At 45.2% G+C, this 18,247-nt stretch overlaps 1 protein-coding gene across 1 annotated transcript; it reads left to right on the forward strand.

Moving 5' to 3' along the window:
* The first annotated feature begins 397 nt into the window (after positions 1-397).
* trappc3 (trafficking protein particle complex subunit 3) lies at positions 398-9,145 on the forward strand. The gene is made up of 5 exons (XM_080859034.1): positions 398-565; positions 3,731-3,828; positions 5,300-5,399; positions 6,887-7,069; positions 7,958-9,145. The coding sequence occupies exons 1-5, from the start codon at positions 524-526 to the stop codon at positions 8,075-8,077; spliced, it is 543 nt and encodes a 180-aa protein (XP_080715160.1). The 5' UTR covers positions 398-523; the 3' UTR covers positions 8,078-9,145.
* Positions 9,146-18,247: the final 9,102 nt, after the last annotated feature.

Below are 18,247 nucleotides of genomic sequence, written 5' to 3' on the forward strand. Positions count from 1 at the left end.
AAATCAGATTTTGTTCATCTGAAGCTGTCCTAACGTTTCCAAATTAGATGATTAGATTAGCAATTCTCTTTTTTTGTGTCAGATGGCTGCAACACTCTTCTCTGTAGAAATGTGACTGCTGTACCGTAAACGAATCTCTACTGCCATCGCGTTGAAAAGACCTGAAATGCATTTGTTCTGAATCAATGACTTGGTATCAAACGTGGATACCAACCTGAATATACGACTACATCTCTTTGCATAGATCTATTCATTATGCACCGACAACTTAACACCCCACAAGTGCAAAAAATATATATATATAAATATATATATATTTTTTAACAAACCCCATTTCCCATGATCCAACGCACATTGTCATCACTTCCGATTCCTTTGCTATTCAGGAAGTTGTATCTGAGAAGTTGTTGTGGTGAAAGCTGATAGAACACAGAAAGTCTGATCGTAATCATTTGGCACCGTTTCCCAAGAAACAAATCAATTAAACATTACCTGATATCAAAGGCCCGTAAGACTATACAGAATGTCTCGACAGTCAAACAGAACCTCCGACAGTAAGAAAATGGTAAGCTCTGCTTCCTGTCACACGATAGTCATGCATTGCTAGCATTGCTAGTCCTGCTTTGTGTATGAGCCCACATACCATTACTTACTGAAAGTTCGCTACTGCAGTAAATCCTGATAACCTGCGTTTTGCAACAGTATAGACTGCCAACGTTTAAAGTTTCTCCCTCGTGACTTCGGGATCGGGATGTGTTTGAATTGACGTTGGATAGCTTGCTGTGTAGCTTAAGCTAGGTAGTCAGTGTTTAACTTGTATTTGCAACACTACATTAACGTTAATTGAAATGTCTATTGTCGTGCATGTATTAACCAGGAACAATATCATGTCTGATTAATATTTTGCCAAAGATTGCAGTCACAACTTACCCTAGTTATCGACTCAAGAGTACAATCATTTTTGAACAGGGCTGGCGTGATGAACCGCTACGGTTTCTAACGTAAGTGGTTGATAGCTAAGATACCTTGTTGGTAGAATATAAGGGGACATTGATCTGTGTCCTAATGACCTTAACAAATTCTGCAAAACCTACCTGTCACTGTCCCAAGTATTGGTGAATTCGTAAGTCACTACTTCAGGTGTGTGGGTCACAAGCAGTTCATTTTCAAAATTCAATAATATCCTCCTGAGCAAGCATGCAACTAATAACAGACATGAGAGCATCTAATTCACAGCGTGAAGAAAACCAGGATAAACTAAATACGTTGCTAAATGTCTTATTTGAATTTAGAGAAGTACCATGCATTTGTTTAGACAGGTTGATATTTCAGGCCACAAGGTGGCGCTCGAACACTGTAGTCTAGTCCAACATTAGCTTTCATTGTCACGATTGGGAATCGTATCTTTCCCATTGGTCTTTTCAAACTCTTGTGATAGTTTCAGTAATTTCAGTGCTCAGTTTTTAGGTACTGTATATATATAGGTTGCGTGACCCCAGTCAGGGAGCAAACATAACTCTTGGTCTCCTAACTAGTGCACATCGAGCATCTCTGAACACGGAGAAAAACTAAATATTCATGACATGAAGATGACACTTGGTCTTAACCTATCAAGCAATGGTGCAGTATTGATGATGTCAGCAACATTTTACCAGTTTTATTGACTACAGTAGCCAAGATAGAAAGCGATAGCAACTGATTTTTTTGTTAATCATGTAAATCCTGGTCATCAATAATAATCCTAACTGACATCAATATTAAATGAGTCATCTTTGCTTCATCTAACCTTAACAAGAAAGTGATATTAATCTGTGAAGCTGTGTACACGGAGTAGCCTAGTTTATAGGCTGTCGTGATGTTAGAGCCATCTTTGAGAAATCCTTGAACACATCTTAAAAAAGTTGCATGGTCATTTAATCATGACCTTTGAAATACAACATTGCAGAACTAACTATGACGGAACAGGTGAATTAAACCTTGTAAACTATAACAGGGATTGGCCTATTCTTATTGACACTGCTGCCCACTCGTTTCCAATTCCGTCCTCCCCAAATGTGCATTTAGGAAACGATTTGCAATTAAATTTCGTGCAGCACTGTCTCCATCTTGTGGCGATACTAGGGGACTGGCTCAGCGTGTTTTCACCATTGATCATGGCTCGTGATTTACGAGAACTTTTTTATATGGGAAAATACGTCAACAAAGGCAGACATACCCAAGCCTGGATGCATACTGTGCAATGTTGTTATTGGAGAGAGGGGGGGAATGGTGTGTGATTGAGACGTCACCGGGCCTCTTCCAGGTGCTCCATGTCTCTGCTACACTTCAGAGGGATGTGGACTCTGCGCTTCCTTTTGGGGAACGTGCCCCTTTTAACAGGCCTAGGTACCTGGTATAGGCGAGTTAGTGTTGAGCGCCTTGCCCCAGATGCCTTTGTTGTTGCCATGTCAACCCAATCTAGCTCATGCAATTGGGTAGCTGACTCTTAGGGAGGAAGGTTGGCTACTTTTATCATGGGTTTCGTCGTCAGTTGATCTAGCAGGGCACGGTAGCTTGAGTCTGTAAGGCCAGAGGAAAAACCTCGGTGTTGGCTCTCGCCCCGGGCTATAGACTAGCTCAAGGAAGTCTGCTGTTTGGAAACAGACTAGCTCAAGGAAGGCTGCTGTTTGAAAACAGACTAGCTTAAGGAAGTCTGCTGTTTGGAAACAGACTAGCTTAAGGAAGTCTGCTGTTTGGAAACAGACTAGCTTAAGGAAGTCTGCTGTTTGGAAACAGACTAGCTTAAGGAAGGACACTGTTTGGAAACAAACTACCTCAAGGAAAGCTACTGTTCGGAAACAGACTAGCTTAAGGAAGGATACTGTTTGGAAACAGACTAGCTCAAGTAAGGGATACTGGTCGGAGAGAAGTTTGCCAAGTCCAGGCTAAATGCTCTTTGAGGATGAAGTGGTGTAAGGAAGCGTTCGTTGACCAAGTTGTGAACAATTTAGCCACCTAGCCACGACATCTGTATTCGGGCCTGTGGGGACGATAAGAAGGGTTCAGACTGATTCAATGACGTTGTGTCGCGAGTATGTAAGGTAGGAAAAACAGGTGTGAAGTCCATACCCCAGAACCCTCAGATTGACAGAGAGTTAGTGAGTGGGCTATAGAGACACATGTTCTGTACTTGACCGCAGGGTTTAGCCTCAGTTGAGTGTAGAGAGCTCAATCCAATCCTATTGAAGCATTATAAAAGCAAGTAAAGTGACACCTTTAACACCATAACTGCAATGCTGTCTGAGGCAAAGGAGCCAAATTGAGCCATTTATATAAAAATAATAAACTTTATTTATATAGCACCTTTCATGCAAAAGAATGCAGCTCAAAGTGCTTAACATCAAATACATTACGTGCACAAAGAAATTACATGCACAGTAATCCACATAAAAATAGACATCAAATAAACATAAAACTAGGATATAGTGCACAAAAATTAAAAATAATAATGATATTATATGAATGCATAAGAACATTGCAGCAGTCAAATTCAGAGACGTTTAACCCCTTAAAGGAAAAATACAAACATACTGGGTGAAAAAGGATCTTAACCCAAAGATACACACTAAAAAAAGGTGTCTAGTCCACAATGCCTAGCCTTCAAAACACAGAAAACCAAATACAGATGAAGAAGTAGCTGGAGTTGTACAGTTCTGTAGTAGTGGTTCATTTGCGTCTGGTTTGTTTGTAGAACTCTGAGCTGTTCACGCTCACCTATGGGGCCCTGGTCACCCAGCTCTGCAAGGACTACGAGAACGACGAGGAGGTCAACAAGCAGCTGGACAAGATGTAAGTCTCTGCTCGGATTGCTAATCATTTTGTTTACTGTATATATTTTTCCTGTCTTTTGAAATGAATACAGGTCAAATAATAACTGTTAATGTTCTTGTCCTGGTATGTGTTTGCTGTTTCAATATCCACGCGCACACACACACACACACACACACACACACACACACACACACACACACACACACACACCTGATTGGACATGCTTTTCAATGGAAGCGACACAGCATGGTTCACTGGGAAGGTAAAGAAAGACTGATTGCCAAGTGAAGCAGCTGAAGTATGTGAGATTACTACGCAATGCTCAGAATTTATTCTGTATAGGCAGCATTTGGTTATCCAGTCAGAATCTCTCTCTCTCTCCCTCTCTCTCTCTCTCTCTAGCTCTCTCACTCTTTCTCTTTCTTTGTGTGTGTGTGTGTGTGCGTGCACGTGCAGTCTATGAAAATGTGTGCACTTTGTTAAAGTGTGTGTGTGCTCTATGAAGGTGTGTGCTTTGAGCGTGAGGTGGGTGTGTGAAATGTGTGTTTGCCCTCTGAACCGCCCTGTCTGTGTGAGTGGGCTGACTGTTAGCTTGGGAAGTGTAAAATGTACCACTTCGGGCTCTGGGAGTCTTCTCTCCACCACACCAAATAAATGAGGTGAATGTGTTCTCACACACACACACCCTATACACAAGCACTCACATTTAGCCTTCACACACACTGACTCACATGCAACCCACACACACACACACACACTGACTCATGTACAGCCTACACACACACACACACACACACACACACACACACACACACACACACACACACACACACACACACACACACACACACACACACACACACACAGGGCCCTACTGTCCAGTGACAAATTCTCCATCCAGCCCAAACCCTACAGAAGTCAGAAATAGACTCAGGCTGGAGCCATTCATTCATCATAATGACGGGATGTTTTTTTCTAGGAGCAGTAGCAGTATTAGCCATCCGTCCCCTAGGCAACAGAGATAATCTACCCTCACAGGGGCAGTAGCCTATGTGTTGGCCATTCGTCCCCTAGGCAACAGAGAATAATCTACCCCTCACGGGGGCATTCTTGGGGTGGGCATGATCCACTTGAGATGAAGTCCAGACAGAAATCAATCAAACACTCTTTAGAGCTAAACTCACCTGCTACCTAGCTACATTATGGGTGAGGCATCTTAGTTTATGGAGTACAATGGGTAAAACAGGCTGAAGTGAATCAGATAACATTCATGTCAAAAGTGGTTAAAGTCCCTGAGCGTCCTATAAGTGACTCCTTCACTCTTCAGACAAGGAGGCGCGAGGCGGGACAGGGGAGCGCGCTGATGAGGATGAAAGGAAGCAGTCTTGCGTGAAGGATCTGATAAAAACGGTGTCTGTGGGCGGTTTCCTCACCCTTGTCTCCGTCTCTGTGTGTCTGTGTGTCTGTCTCTGTGTCTGTATCTGGTTAGGGGATACAACATTGGCGTGCGACTCATCGAGGACTTTCTGGCCCGCTCGAGCGTGGGGAGGTGTCACGATTTCCGAGAAACAGCCGATGTCATCGCTAAGGTAACGAGCGAGCCCAGAGGCAATTCTCCACTTTCACACACAGCCAAACCTCAGGAGGGAGAGAGGGAGGGAGGGAGGGAGGGAGGGAAATGAAGAAAGAGGGAGAGAGAAATAAAGAAAGGAAAAGAGAGGGAGAGAGAGAGAGACAAGAGTGCCGGTAGACGAGTGACTGGAATTTGAACTCCGACCTGTGGTAGGCTGCATAGTTTCTCAGCTTTCATCGCCCCTCAGAGCTGGGGGGTGGAGCTGCAGGAGGAGACGTGTGTGTGTTAGCTGTGCTCCACTGGACAGGTGGTGGTGGAGACGTGTGTGTTAGCTGTTGGCCAGTGGACCCGCTGGACAGGTGGAGGGTCGGGTCAGCACTGGTGGGTGAAGCCTCAGAGATGCTGCTGGTGCTGGTCCCATCTTGACCCGGATTGGCGACCACCGGTCCCGATTCCTGTGTGCTCGGAACACAAAGCAGCTCTGCTCACAACCATGAGTTCACTCTGAAGGAATCTCTGTGTGCTTCTCTGTCTTTCTTTCACTTTGTCGCACTGAAGGAATCTCTCTGGTTCCATCTCATTACAATCTGCTTTTCTTTCTTTGTCTCTCAATTGCTCTCTCTCTCTTTTCTCCTTCTGTATGGCTCTTTCCCTCTCTGTCTATCTATCTTTCTCTATCTTTCCTCTATTAGTCTATCCCCCTCTTTGTTTTACCCCCTCTCTGTCACACGCTGTGTGTGTGTGTGTGTGTGTGTGTGTGTGTGTGTGTGTGTGTGTGTGTGTGTGTGTGTGTGTGTGTGTGTGTGAGTGTGAGTGTGAGAGCGCGCAGGCCACGTAGTCAGATTTTTATCTTGCACTGGTGTGTTTGCTCTGGGAGATCAGACTGCAGAACCCTTTGGGTCCTCCATCACCGGTTCACCAAACCGGCTCTCTGGCCAGCCGTGTACCAAACCCCAAAGGCGGCGCTGATTATCCAGGGCTGTGTGAGGGCGCCGAAACGTCTTAATCCTGGGAAATGCTTTGAACCTCAGTCACAGTTGGGGAAAAACAAAAGCCTTCATTCGACTCTTTGATGCTTTTTTGTTATAATTCAGCTTGATTATAGCGAGCTGTATTTACAATAACACATAATGAAAGAAATCTCATAGTCCAAATGAAGCACAAACCAAAGGACATGTATCTGCTCTTCAGGTTGCAGATAAGCTTATTTAAATGTATTTACTTGATAGCTTCATATTCATCACAACTTCAACAAAAGACTCCTCTATTGTAGCCGAAAGACCCTACCATTATAACAGAAAAGGATCTTCCTTTGTAACTGAATGATATTCCATTTTGACTGGATGATCTTCCGCTGTAACAGAAGAACCTTCTATTGTAACTGAAGTATGTTCCATTGCAACGGAAGGACCTTAGATCTAAAACAGGAAATGTTTTCTTTGTGACAGAAGGATGTTCCATTGGTCTATTCTAGTCAGCCTCTGTGTTCTCTTGCGATTGCAGGTAGCGTTTAAGATGTACCTGGGAGTCACCCCAAGCGTGACCAACTGGAGCCCGGCAGGGGACGAGTTCTCCCTCATCCTGGAGAGCAACCCTCTGGTGGACTTTGTGGAGCTCCCAGACAACCACAACAACCTCGTCTACTCCAGCCTGCTGTGTGGAGTACTGCGGGGGTCACTGGAGATGGTAAGCGAGTGTGTGTGTGTGTGAGTGAGTGAGTGTGTGTGTGTGTGTGAGAGTGTGTGTGAGAGTGTGAGTGTGAGTGTGAGTGTGAGTGTGAGAGAGAGCTCCTAGACAACAACCGGCTGTGTGGAGTGCTGCGGGTGGGCACTGGAGATGGTGAGTGTGTTAGTGAATGAGTGACAGGGTTCCCATGACCTGGAAAGTCATGGAATATCGTCTAATAGAAAAGGAAGCGAAAAGGGTTTGATTTTTTGTTTATCATAATTTTTTTATTTGCTTTCAGTTATAAGACCCTATCTGTGCTGTAAATGAAGAAATAGTTTGTACTTGTACCTTGGGAAGGGTCATGGAGTTGTGAAATGTTGTCAATGAAAGTGGGTGAGAACCCAGGAGTGCGTGTGTGCAGGCGCTTAAGAAGATCACAACTTGTCTTGTTCCAGCCTCTTCCTTGGCTTGCCGTGAGGAATGGTGGAAATGATGAGCATGTGTGTGTATGTGTGTACGTGTTCAGTGTTCAGCCAGTGTTTTTTACTGACCAGGTTTTTCGTTTTATCAACGCTGTTGAGGCCAAACGAGAGATCTGAACAGACAAAACAAAGCCCATCAGGACAGTGCGTGTGTGTGTTAGTGTCTGTGTGTGTGGGTGTGTGTGTGTGTGTGTGTGTGTGTGTGTGTGAACGAGAGGAAGTAAAGGTCCAAACAGAAAAAACAAAGCCCCATCAGGACACGAAAATGCTTAATCATTACAGCGCTCGACCCGGCGCCACCACGGAGCGCTTGGACCGCGATGAGACGGAGTGACATAACCGCGTCATCTGTTGAGGCAGCGTCTCTATGGCAACCAAACATGTGAGCTCACCTTGAGAATGCTCTCGTCTGTGTCTTTGGCAGGTCCAGATGGCAGTGGACGTCCGGTTCGCCCAGGACACCTTGAGGGGTGACAACGTGACGGAGATCCGCATGAAGTTCATCAAGAGGATCGAGGAGAACCTGCCAGCCGGCGACGAGTGATGTATCCTGGGAAATGAAGTAATTCCTGGGGCCCCCCGTGGAGGCTGAGGCTTCACAGGGCCCAGGTACAAAACTACAGACTGCGATTCTCATCTCCCAGCAGAGAAACCTAGTGCCCAATGACTGGCATCTGGTCCCCATCTTATTTATTAGCTAAAGAATGCCCAGAGCACTTGGCTTACTCACCGTTTCACCGAACATCAGCCTTCTTCTGTCCGTAGAGAAAGGTTGAGCTTTTTAAATACTTAAGTCGTCAGACTTGGTAGAACCCCACTCTTCCAGTCACTGGTTTCCAACCAGCTCGGGTCAAACGACACACACACACACACACACTTACACACACACACACACACACAAAAAAAATTCTGTACGGTCCTGAGCTGTAGTGACATGTTATCTTTCGCAAAGTGTGTTTGTGTGTTTGCTTTGGTTGTGTTTTTAAACATGTCGCTCCGCCACAGTATACAAAAGGGACCCAGAAAACCCTTTTATTTTGGTTTCGTTTTGAAAGTTCTCTACGTCCACGTCCATCACAATAAACGCCCAATTGAACGTGGCTGAATAGTACATGTCTGTAAGCAGAACTGCATAAAGGGGACCTCTACTGCTAAAACTATTATGTCATTTCCTGTTTGTATGTTTCAATCAATGATATGATTTACCTTAACATGGTTAAAGTAAAACTGTTTGTTTTCTAAAAGATATAAAGAGCTTGTCTGTGATTTGTCCAGTCGGGCTTCTGCAGGGTCTTTGTGTGCACCTCTCACACACACACACACAGGCACACACAGACACACACACACACACACACAGGCACACACAGACACACACACTCACACACACACACACACTCACACACTCACACACACACACACACACACACACACACACACACACACACACACTCAGAGAAGGATGTGAAAGCTCCCCATGTCTCTGTTGTTTGTCTCCTTCTTGTGTGTTTGTCGTTGGGTCGCACACATCATTACCTGGCCCCGGACAGGCTGTGTTTTTTATTTATACTTTAGCAAATTATATTGAGATGAAATAAACTGTTAAGTTCACTGGCTCCTTTGTGTCTTTGAGTGCCTGGGCAGGTTGCTATCAGCATGTACCAATAACCGCTTTTTATCGCAGATCTAAAAACAGCAGTGTCAGAAAGAGGCTCTTTCTCCCTTGGAACAGAACACACACACACACACACTCAGGAAACCTGGTGCCTGTTGAGAAACACACACATGTTGACGCTAAGAGACGGGGTGTGTTTGCCTCGGAAAGGCACACATGTTGATGCTTAGAGACGCTGTGTGTATGTGTGTTTTGTTGGCAGGTGTGGGGGTGACCTGCTCCTGCAGAATGGGACCTGTGTTTGTGTGTGTGTGTGTGCGTGAGGGAATGTGTGTGCATGGCCTGTGTCAGGTCGCTCCACACGTATATAATGAAGTGCCGCGGTCAACTGTACGCCCACCACCACCACCCCAAACCTGTAATGTACACGCACTGCATTGTGGGACAGTCAGTACTGGCTGGCAGCAGCCCGGGCCTGTGAGAGACGGATGAAAATAATAGGCCTGGTTCTTGGCCTTCAGCGGTCCAAGGAACATGAACTGAAAACACTCACCAGGTGGAGCACCACACAGGAAGGACAGGGATGGAGTTTAAAAAGGGTGGCGGAAGACGTCTGTGTGTGGGTGTGTGTGTGGGGGCGTTGGCAGGGGCAGATTTGGAAAGGCAGAAGGGCAAGACCAATTGGGGGGCAGCTGTTTGAGTGGATGGTGGTGTAAGCTTCAGCATGTCGGCTCTTTTAGAGTCCATTCCAACACTGGGGTGGGCTGGTGAGTGGGTCTGTGCTTCAGCATGTTTGGCCAGAGTGGCTGGGTAGGGTAGGGTGTGGGGTGGTATTGGGCCGGAGACCCAAGCATGGCAGCTCATTTGGGCTCCGTTTTGGTTGGAACAGGATGGGTGGGGGGTGTAGGCCTCACCATGGCAGCTCATTTGGACTTCGCTTTGGTTGGAATAGGATAGGTGGCGTGGAGGGTGGGGTGGGGGTGGTTTGGGGGTGTAGGCCTCACCAAGGCAGCTCGTTTGGACTGGGCTTTGGTTGGAACGGGACTGGGTGGGGTGGAGGAGAACAGGCCCGGCTTATTACCCGGCTTCCGTCACCTGGTAATGATCTGACGTCAGCGAGGAGGCTGTGGTCTGGCCCGCTCGTTCCCCTGGTCCCTGCACCTCGTCAATCACGTCCCCGTCAGGAGACAATGAGCCGGGGTGCTGAGTGGCAGCCATGGGAACTAATACAGTTCATACACGAGAGCTGCCCTACAGCTTATACAGTTCATTCTCCAAAGCTGTCCTGCAGCTAATACAGTTCATATAGAGAGCTGCCCTGCAGCTAATACAGTTCATACACAAGAGCTGCCCTACAGCCAATACAGTTCATATAGAGAGCTGCCCTGCAGCTAATACAGTTCATATAGAGAGCTGCCCTACAGCTAATACAGTTCATACAAGAGAGCTGCCCTGCAGCTAATGCAGTTCATACACCAGAGCTGCCCTACAGCCAATACAGTTCATATAGAGAGCTGCCCTGCAGCTAATACAGTTCATATAGAGAGCTGCTCTGCAGCTAATACAGTTCATATAGAGAGCTGCCCTGCAGCTAATACAGTTCATATAGAGAGCTACCCTACAGCTAATGCAGTTCATACACGAGAGCTGCCCTACAGCCAATACAGTTCATATAGAGAGCTGCCCTGCAGCTAATACAGTTCATATAGAGAGCTGCCCTGCAGCTAATACAGTTCATATAGAGAGCTGCCCTACAGCTAATACAGTTCATACAAGAGAGCTGCCCTGCAGCTAATGCAGTTCATACACCAGAGCTGCCCTACAGCCAATACAGTTCATATAGAGAGCTGCCCTGCAGCTAATACAGTTCATATAGAGAGCTACCCTACAGCTAATGCAGTTCATACACGAGAGCTGCCCTACAGCCAATACAGTTCATATAGAGAGCTGCCCTGCAGCTAATACAGTTCATATAGAGAGCTACCCTACAGCTAATGCAGTTCATACACGAGAGCTGCCCTACAGCCAATACAGTTCATATAGAGAGCTGCCCTGCAGCTAATACAGTTCACATAGAGAGCTGCCCTACAGCTAATACAGTTCATATAGAGAGCTGCCCTCTAGCTAATACAGTTCATATAGAGAGCTGCCCTACAGCCAATACAGTTCATATAGAGAGCTGGCCTACAGCTAATACAGTTCATATAGAGAGCTGCCCTACAGCTAATACAGTTCATACACCAGAGCTGCCCTACAGCTAATACAGTTCATACACCAGAGTTGTCCTACAGCTAATACAGTTCATACACCAGAGCTGCCCTACAGCTAATACAGTTCATACACCAAAGCTGCCCTACAGCTAATACAGTTCATACACCAGAGCTGCCCTACAGCTAATACAGTATACAGTTTTATTTTTTCCCCCACATGCTGGTGGTTGAGTTTTATTTCATTAATTTCCACGACCTAATGTGTATATTTACTCATGTAAGATTGATCTTATATATACTGTTTATATGTACGTACGTACGTACGTATATGAGAGAGAGGAGGTTAAAGTAAGTCTGATCTTGCACACAAAGTTTCTTTAAATACATTTTTTTTGTAGAAACCTGTGTCTTTACCTTGCCTCTTCACACACTTCCCAAATGGACTTCTCTACCTATTAACTTTCTGTGCACATCTTCATCATTCCTTCATCATCATCATTGCTTCTTCTTATATGTCCTGTACATGGCTGGTGCTGTGATAGCCACTAGAGGTAGCTGTCAGCATTCTCCTCTTTTGTTTCCAACATTTCTTTTTGTCCCCTCTTTATTCCCCTATTCTCTGCTCCCCTCTCTCATGTTCCTCCGTCTTTCTCTCTATCTCTCTCTCTTTCTCTCTCTCTCTCTCGCTCAGGGTTCTATGTTCTTTAGAGCTACCTGTGTATTTTCTCCAGGGCTAGACAATTACTTAAGGTTTAAATCAACAACTCTCCCTCACTCCCCCCGATCGAGGCTTAGAAAAATAGTGGAAAAAGCACACGGCAGACCTTGACATATTGAAATGGGCCTTTGCACCCCTGAGGACAGTCCACTTTTTCCAGATTATGCACACAATATATGCATGCTGTATAATGAGTAAGTGTGTGTGTGTGTGTGTGAGAGCGATTATGCATACAATATATGCTTGCTGTATAATGAGTTGCTACATGGGAAGGAATGCTTGGGGGAAATACTCTTTGTCCAGACACTCAGTGTGTGTGTGTGTGTGTCCAGAGACTCAATGTAAATCATGGGGCAGAATAAGGCCCATGCATCACGGGTCTATGCAGCTGGGATTTGTGTACTGTACAAAAAGACTTTATTACTCTTCCATATGCCTCTCTCTCTCTTCCTCTGTCTCTCTGTGCTTATGCCTCTCACTCTTTACCTCCCTGTCCACCCCTCTCTGTCTCTATCTCTTTCTCTGTCTCTCTCTCTCTCTGTCTCTCTCTCTTGCTCTGACACATGATAACTTTGTCAGGATATCCTGCTGAAGTCCTTAAGATGTAATTGATTGTGCCATTGATTGTTTATCATATTTATTGACTAACTCTGTGTTTATTTACTCATTGACATTGGGATGGTAAAAATGAGAGGCTAGTTCCAGTGTATGGCCAAAATACCTTCTGAGGTTTTTCCATCTTACATCCTGGGGTATCTCATCCTGGGGTGTCTCAGCCTGGAGTATCTCATCCTGGGGTGTCTCATCCTTGGGTAGCTCATCCTGGGGTATCTCATCCTGCGGTGTCTTGCAGTAGCGGGGGGGTTGGTGTCTGATACATCCCTGTGTGTGTCTGTGAGCCTGTGTGTCGGTGTGGAGTATGAAGGTTGGTTTCACAGGGGTTTTCCCAGGTGAAAAACTCAAATGATGTTTGGGATGTTTGGGAAGTTTCAAAACGTTCTGAAATAAAGATGAATGCTACGTTAACTCTAGTCCTGTTAGACAATGATAGCTGCTTTCGTAGCCTACTAGCAAGCATTAACGTCACTTCAGAGGTACAGTACGTGAAGGGCAAAGCCCTCAACAATAGCCTACATTTGTTGTTAGTAATAAAACCATAAAATTGGAAGCAATTGTAAACCATGAAACATCAAGGATCCACACCACTTGCATTGAGGTCTCTCTTGCTCGTGCTCAAGCTCAGCCTCTCCATAAAGCACAGGCATTTAAACAACTCACAGACATTCCATGTTGCACATTGCTTTGTTGCACTGTTCTAAACTCTTTATTATCAATAAAAATAGAATTCATTTTCGCTTAACCTACAGTCTGCTCTGACCACTGATTTTATTAACCACCATAATGTGTTACAGTGCAGATTAAATTTAGGCTATGCGGCTAGGCTAAACGTTGCTAGTTGGATGTTGACTACTGTCTTCTGTCACTTTATTAGCGTGCTCCTGTCTTCTTCTCTGTTTATTTTCAGTTGTCTGTAGCACCGTTAAAGCGCCACTTACAGGTGTGGGGGATGTACTACAGTGGATTCAATTCGATCCGCTGGGTTCATGTGCACGCAAATTTCTCTTGACCCGGCTCTGTCTGAACGCGAATAAAGATTGGATCCGTGTGAAAAATTAATCCGGGTCAAGGCAAACTAGACTCCGTCTGCATGGGGCCTCAGATGGGCCACTACTGGGTCCATGTGACATTAAGGGCCTGATTTACTTACATGCGACCGCTGCTTCATCTGCGGTCGCACATTAACGCACGGCGTTTTTGCGCATTTTCCGTGCTATTTATCAAACCAAATCCGCGCTGGCCACCCTGTGCTTACTCCGCCCTTTAAAGAGCCTGATTTACTAACATTGATTTGCGACCACAGCTTAATCTGCGCCTTTCCGAGGCGCACATTAACGCACAGTGTTTCCCCGCATTTTCCGTGATATTTATCAAGCCAGATCTGCGCTGGGCAATCATTATTTAGCGCACCGTTAAAAGACTGGAGAAATTGCTTGCAAGTTATTGCCACCATGGAGATTCGAGGAAGAAAAAACTAAGGTTCAGTGAAGAGGAGAAAGATATATTGGTTCACGTTCGCTCAATCACTGAACCTGATGCAATGGGTTGTATTGTTGTTTTGCCCGCCATCACCTACAGCGAGATGTTTAAAAGAACACCATTATAAATAATATGCTATTGGTGGCATTAATGCATTAACTGTCTATTATAACAATATAGATGTGTACATGGCGAGATTAATACGTTCTACAAGGGACACTACAATATATCCCCACTGAAACAAATACATTTACCAAGTAGCCAGGCCTCCCCCAAATCACCGTTGCTCAATCATGGATAGATGGCACTATTCCGGAAGATAAAACTGTCATGGACAGACCACTACCACGTAAGTAATGGTCATGTTGGCATCACATATGACCCGGACATTCATTGAATATGTCTGCTTTTGTTTCGGTAAACGTGTTTGTGGATTGAAGGTGGGACTGTTTGCATGTGGGTGCGATCAATTGCTCCAATTACGTTCGGAAAAATTAATTTCAGCTATCGTAATGGGGAAATGTATATTGACCAGTGCGCCGTAGCAATGCGCCGAGCACCTTGGTGAATATTTGGCTGAGTGAAGGCTGAGATATACCAACTGCAGATAACTGTTTGAAATTATCCAGAGGCCAATATTTGCAAATGTTGCCAGGAGTTTAACAACTGATGGAATGGAATGTGATCGCCGGGTGGAGGGTTCAATGTCGTCTCTGAGCTGAACCAGTAATTGAAGTATTGCGTGGCTGGTTAACCTGTACTGTATAATGCTTTGTGGTTCGCTTAACTGAAAATGTGTTAAACGAGTTGAAAAAATTATTTCTGTGCGCTGTCTCTGACTTCTTTCTTCACCTTGCTCTTATAACTGCTGCCATATCAACGTTTTCAGACTCAATGGAAATGCGCTTCCTGGTTTTAAGACATGCTTTTATGAGGCGGAGAATTAGCCCGCAAATCAGAGACGTGCGCTCGCCAGGCAGTTTAGTAAATACCACGCAATACATCATTAGGCGCACTCCTCCCATTAAAAAGCGCTTCACGCCCACGTTACCACCCACGTTTCCGTGCCATCCCACCTGTTGGCAGGTACACACCCTCAAAGCGTTAATATGCGACTCTACTCAAATGCGCCCCCTTAGTAAATACCGTTTTATGTTTACGACCGCTATTTTACGCCAGAAATGGCCGCAATCCTGTTAGTAAATCAGGCCCTAAGTATGAAGATGTTTATGACAGACTTAATGGTAGCCTGTTATAATCAGGCCCAAATTCACTTTGTGAATAGTTAGGGTCTGGCCTTGCTCCATGAAGGATTGTTTCCAGTTGTTGCCCCCTAATGAGTGTAGACTTAAGGTTTATTTTGAAAACACTGGACTAGACTGCAACCAATCGTCATTGACCACTATGGGATCCCTATACTTCCTATTTCACAATAGGAAGTATAGGGAACAAGCTGATATATTAGGTTTTTCCCCAAATCCCTTTTCCCTCTTTACCCTTGTTGAATGTTTTTCGACACATTCTTCTTGCTTCAGCTTCAATTCTTCGATGTTTGCTAGTGTTACTGTTCACATTGCTTTATGGAACTCCAGAACTGCTGCCATTGTTGTAACTACATTTCAAACGAACACTTCATTTTAACATCATCGCACTTAGCTAACACCACTGGACGCTAATAAGTAGGCCCCTTAGAATGGCCCATCATGAGGAGTGTGCTGGCTACTCTTACAAGTGCTTATATGAGCTTTTGGTCATTGGTTTGGTCTCCAAATCTCTGTGGTGCTTTTTACTAGGTTGCTTCAAGTGAGATGTGAGAAGTGCATGTTTAAGACAAAGAGAGAGAGCGAGAGAGACAGGGAAAGAGGGAAAGAGGGAGGGGAAAAGGTGAATAAGAAGAAAGAAAGAAAGAAAGGAAGAATAACTTCTTCAGAAGATCAGGCAGCTTAGACTTCTCCTCTGCTGTGAGGGATGGGCTTTACCCTCTTTGTCCTCTTGTGGCTCTCTCCAGGTTACCAACACACACACACACACACATGCACACACATACACCAGAAGGCCTCTAGTTCTTTCATCTCCGACACGCTATTTGTTCAGTGTCTGTCACGGGCACACTTCATTCTTTTATCCCCTTTCCTCTTCTCTTTTTTTCCTTCCCTTTTTTTTAATGAGATTTTATTAGGACAGTCCCAGCAAACAAGTAGCAAATGTTACAGACCTGAGACGATACACACCAATCTAGTTTAAGCCCCCTAAACGCTTCCATGTGGCTTTGATCAAAAACAAATGTGGAATGGCATGCCGAAACGATAAAATGCCGTGGATGGACCACTTCTGGCCTACAGTTATCCAATCCCCCTCATCCGCCTCTCCGTCTCCTCCCTTTCTGCCTTTTTTCCCCTCCTTCTTACTTCATCATGTCTTTTTCCTTTCATTTTTCTCACCTTCATTGTCTTTCTGTGTGTCTCGTTTCCCCTCCGCTGGTCCTGCATCATCCCTCTCTCGCCCTCTCTCATTCATCTCTCGCCCTCTCTCATCCCTCTGTCGCTCTCTCTCGCCCTCTATCATCCCTCGCTGTTCTCCCTTCATCTCTGTGTTCTATGCGTCTTCCCTTTCAAGTCCTGCCAGGAAACAATAGCGAAGGGGGTGGGGGGGACTTAGAGGGTTGGGGATGGTGGGACACAGAGAGACAGCAAGAGGAGAAAAACCATAATAATAATAATAAGCATAATTTGTGGGAATATGAATCATACTATGGGGTATAGCACTTGATCCAAGTGTGTGTGTCTGTCTGTGACTGACTGTGTCTTTTGTGTGTGCGTGTGTGTCAGAGAGTGTGTACATATATATATATGTGTGTGTGTGTGTGTATGTGTACATGCAAGTGTGTGTGCGTGTATGTGTGTGTGTGTGAGTGTGTTTGTGAGTGTGTGTGTGTGTGTGTGTGTGTGTGTGTGTGTGTGTGTGTGTGTGTGTGTGTGTGTCTGAATGTCCTGTCCCTTGAGTAGAAGCATCACTTGCTTTTCTCGGTTCCCCTCCATTCTCTCTCTCTACAGTGATGACTGATAACTCTGGGGCCATACCACTTGGGGTGTGTGTGTGTGTGTGTGTGTGTGTGTGTGTGTGTGTGTGTGTGTGTGTGTGTGTGTGTGTGTGTGTGTAGTGTAGCTTTCCTTGGAGTAGTAGTAGCATCCTTTTCCCAGCTTCCTCCATCCTTCCATCCATCCCTCCCTGAGAGCCGGCGAGACACACACACATTCACACACACACACACACACACACACACACACACACACACACACCACACACACACACACACACACACACACACACACACACACACACCCTGAGAGCCGTCGAGACGAGGATGACAAGCAGACAGATTAACTGGCAGGTAGGGGGGGGGGGGAGCTGACGCACCGGAGGGGAGGCTCTTGTTCCGCAGGAGGATCAGAGAAGAGACAAGTCAAACAACACACACACACACACACACACACACACACACACACACACACACACACACACACACACACACACACACACACACAGAGTCCTCAGGCACACTGGGCAGTTTTCTCTTACACTGACAATTCCTCAGTCTCGTATAAAGACGAAGAAGATCGATGGGAATTCCTCAGTCTAGTATATGCGTGTATCCCAACCAGGAAAGAAGACACAGCAGACTGGTCATAGCTGCATCCATCTCCTCTTGGGTTTACCTAAGGCTAACTCCAAATCACGGTCATGAATTCACATCAGGAGTATGCTGGTGATCCAGTATCTATAGTAATACCCCCGCAACACTCCACACACACACACACACATACACACACACACACAAACACACACACACACAGACACACACACTGAAAGTATACTTATGATTCAGTATCTATAATAATACCCCTGTAACACCTCTTGAGCTCCACACACACACACTGTGCTCTTCTTCTCTCTGCTATCTTTTGTCACAAGGGCTGGAATTATATTAGTTTGTTAAAAATATAAATACATATCAATCTTAATTATACAAATAGATATTAATCAAACTAAATTAGTTTACAAATAGAACTAGAATGC

The sequence above is a fragment of the Sprattus sprattus genome (assembly GCF_963457725.1).
Source record: "Sprattus sprattus genome assembly, chromosome: 20".
NCBI lineage: Eukaryota > Metazoa > Chordata > Actinopteri > Clupeiformes > Clupeidae > Sprattus > Sprattus sprattus.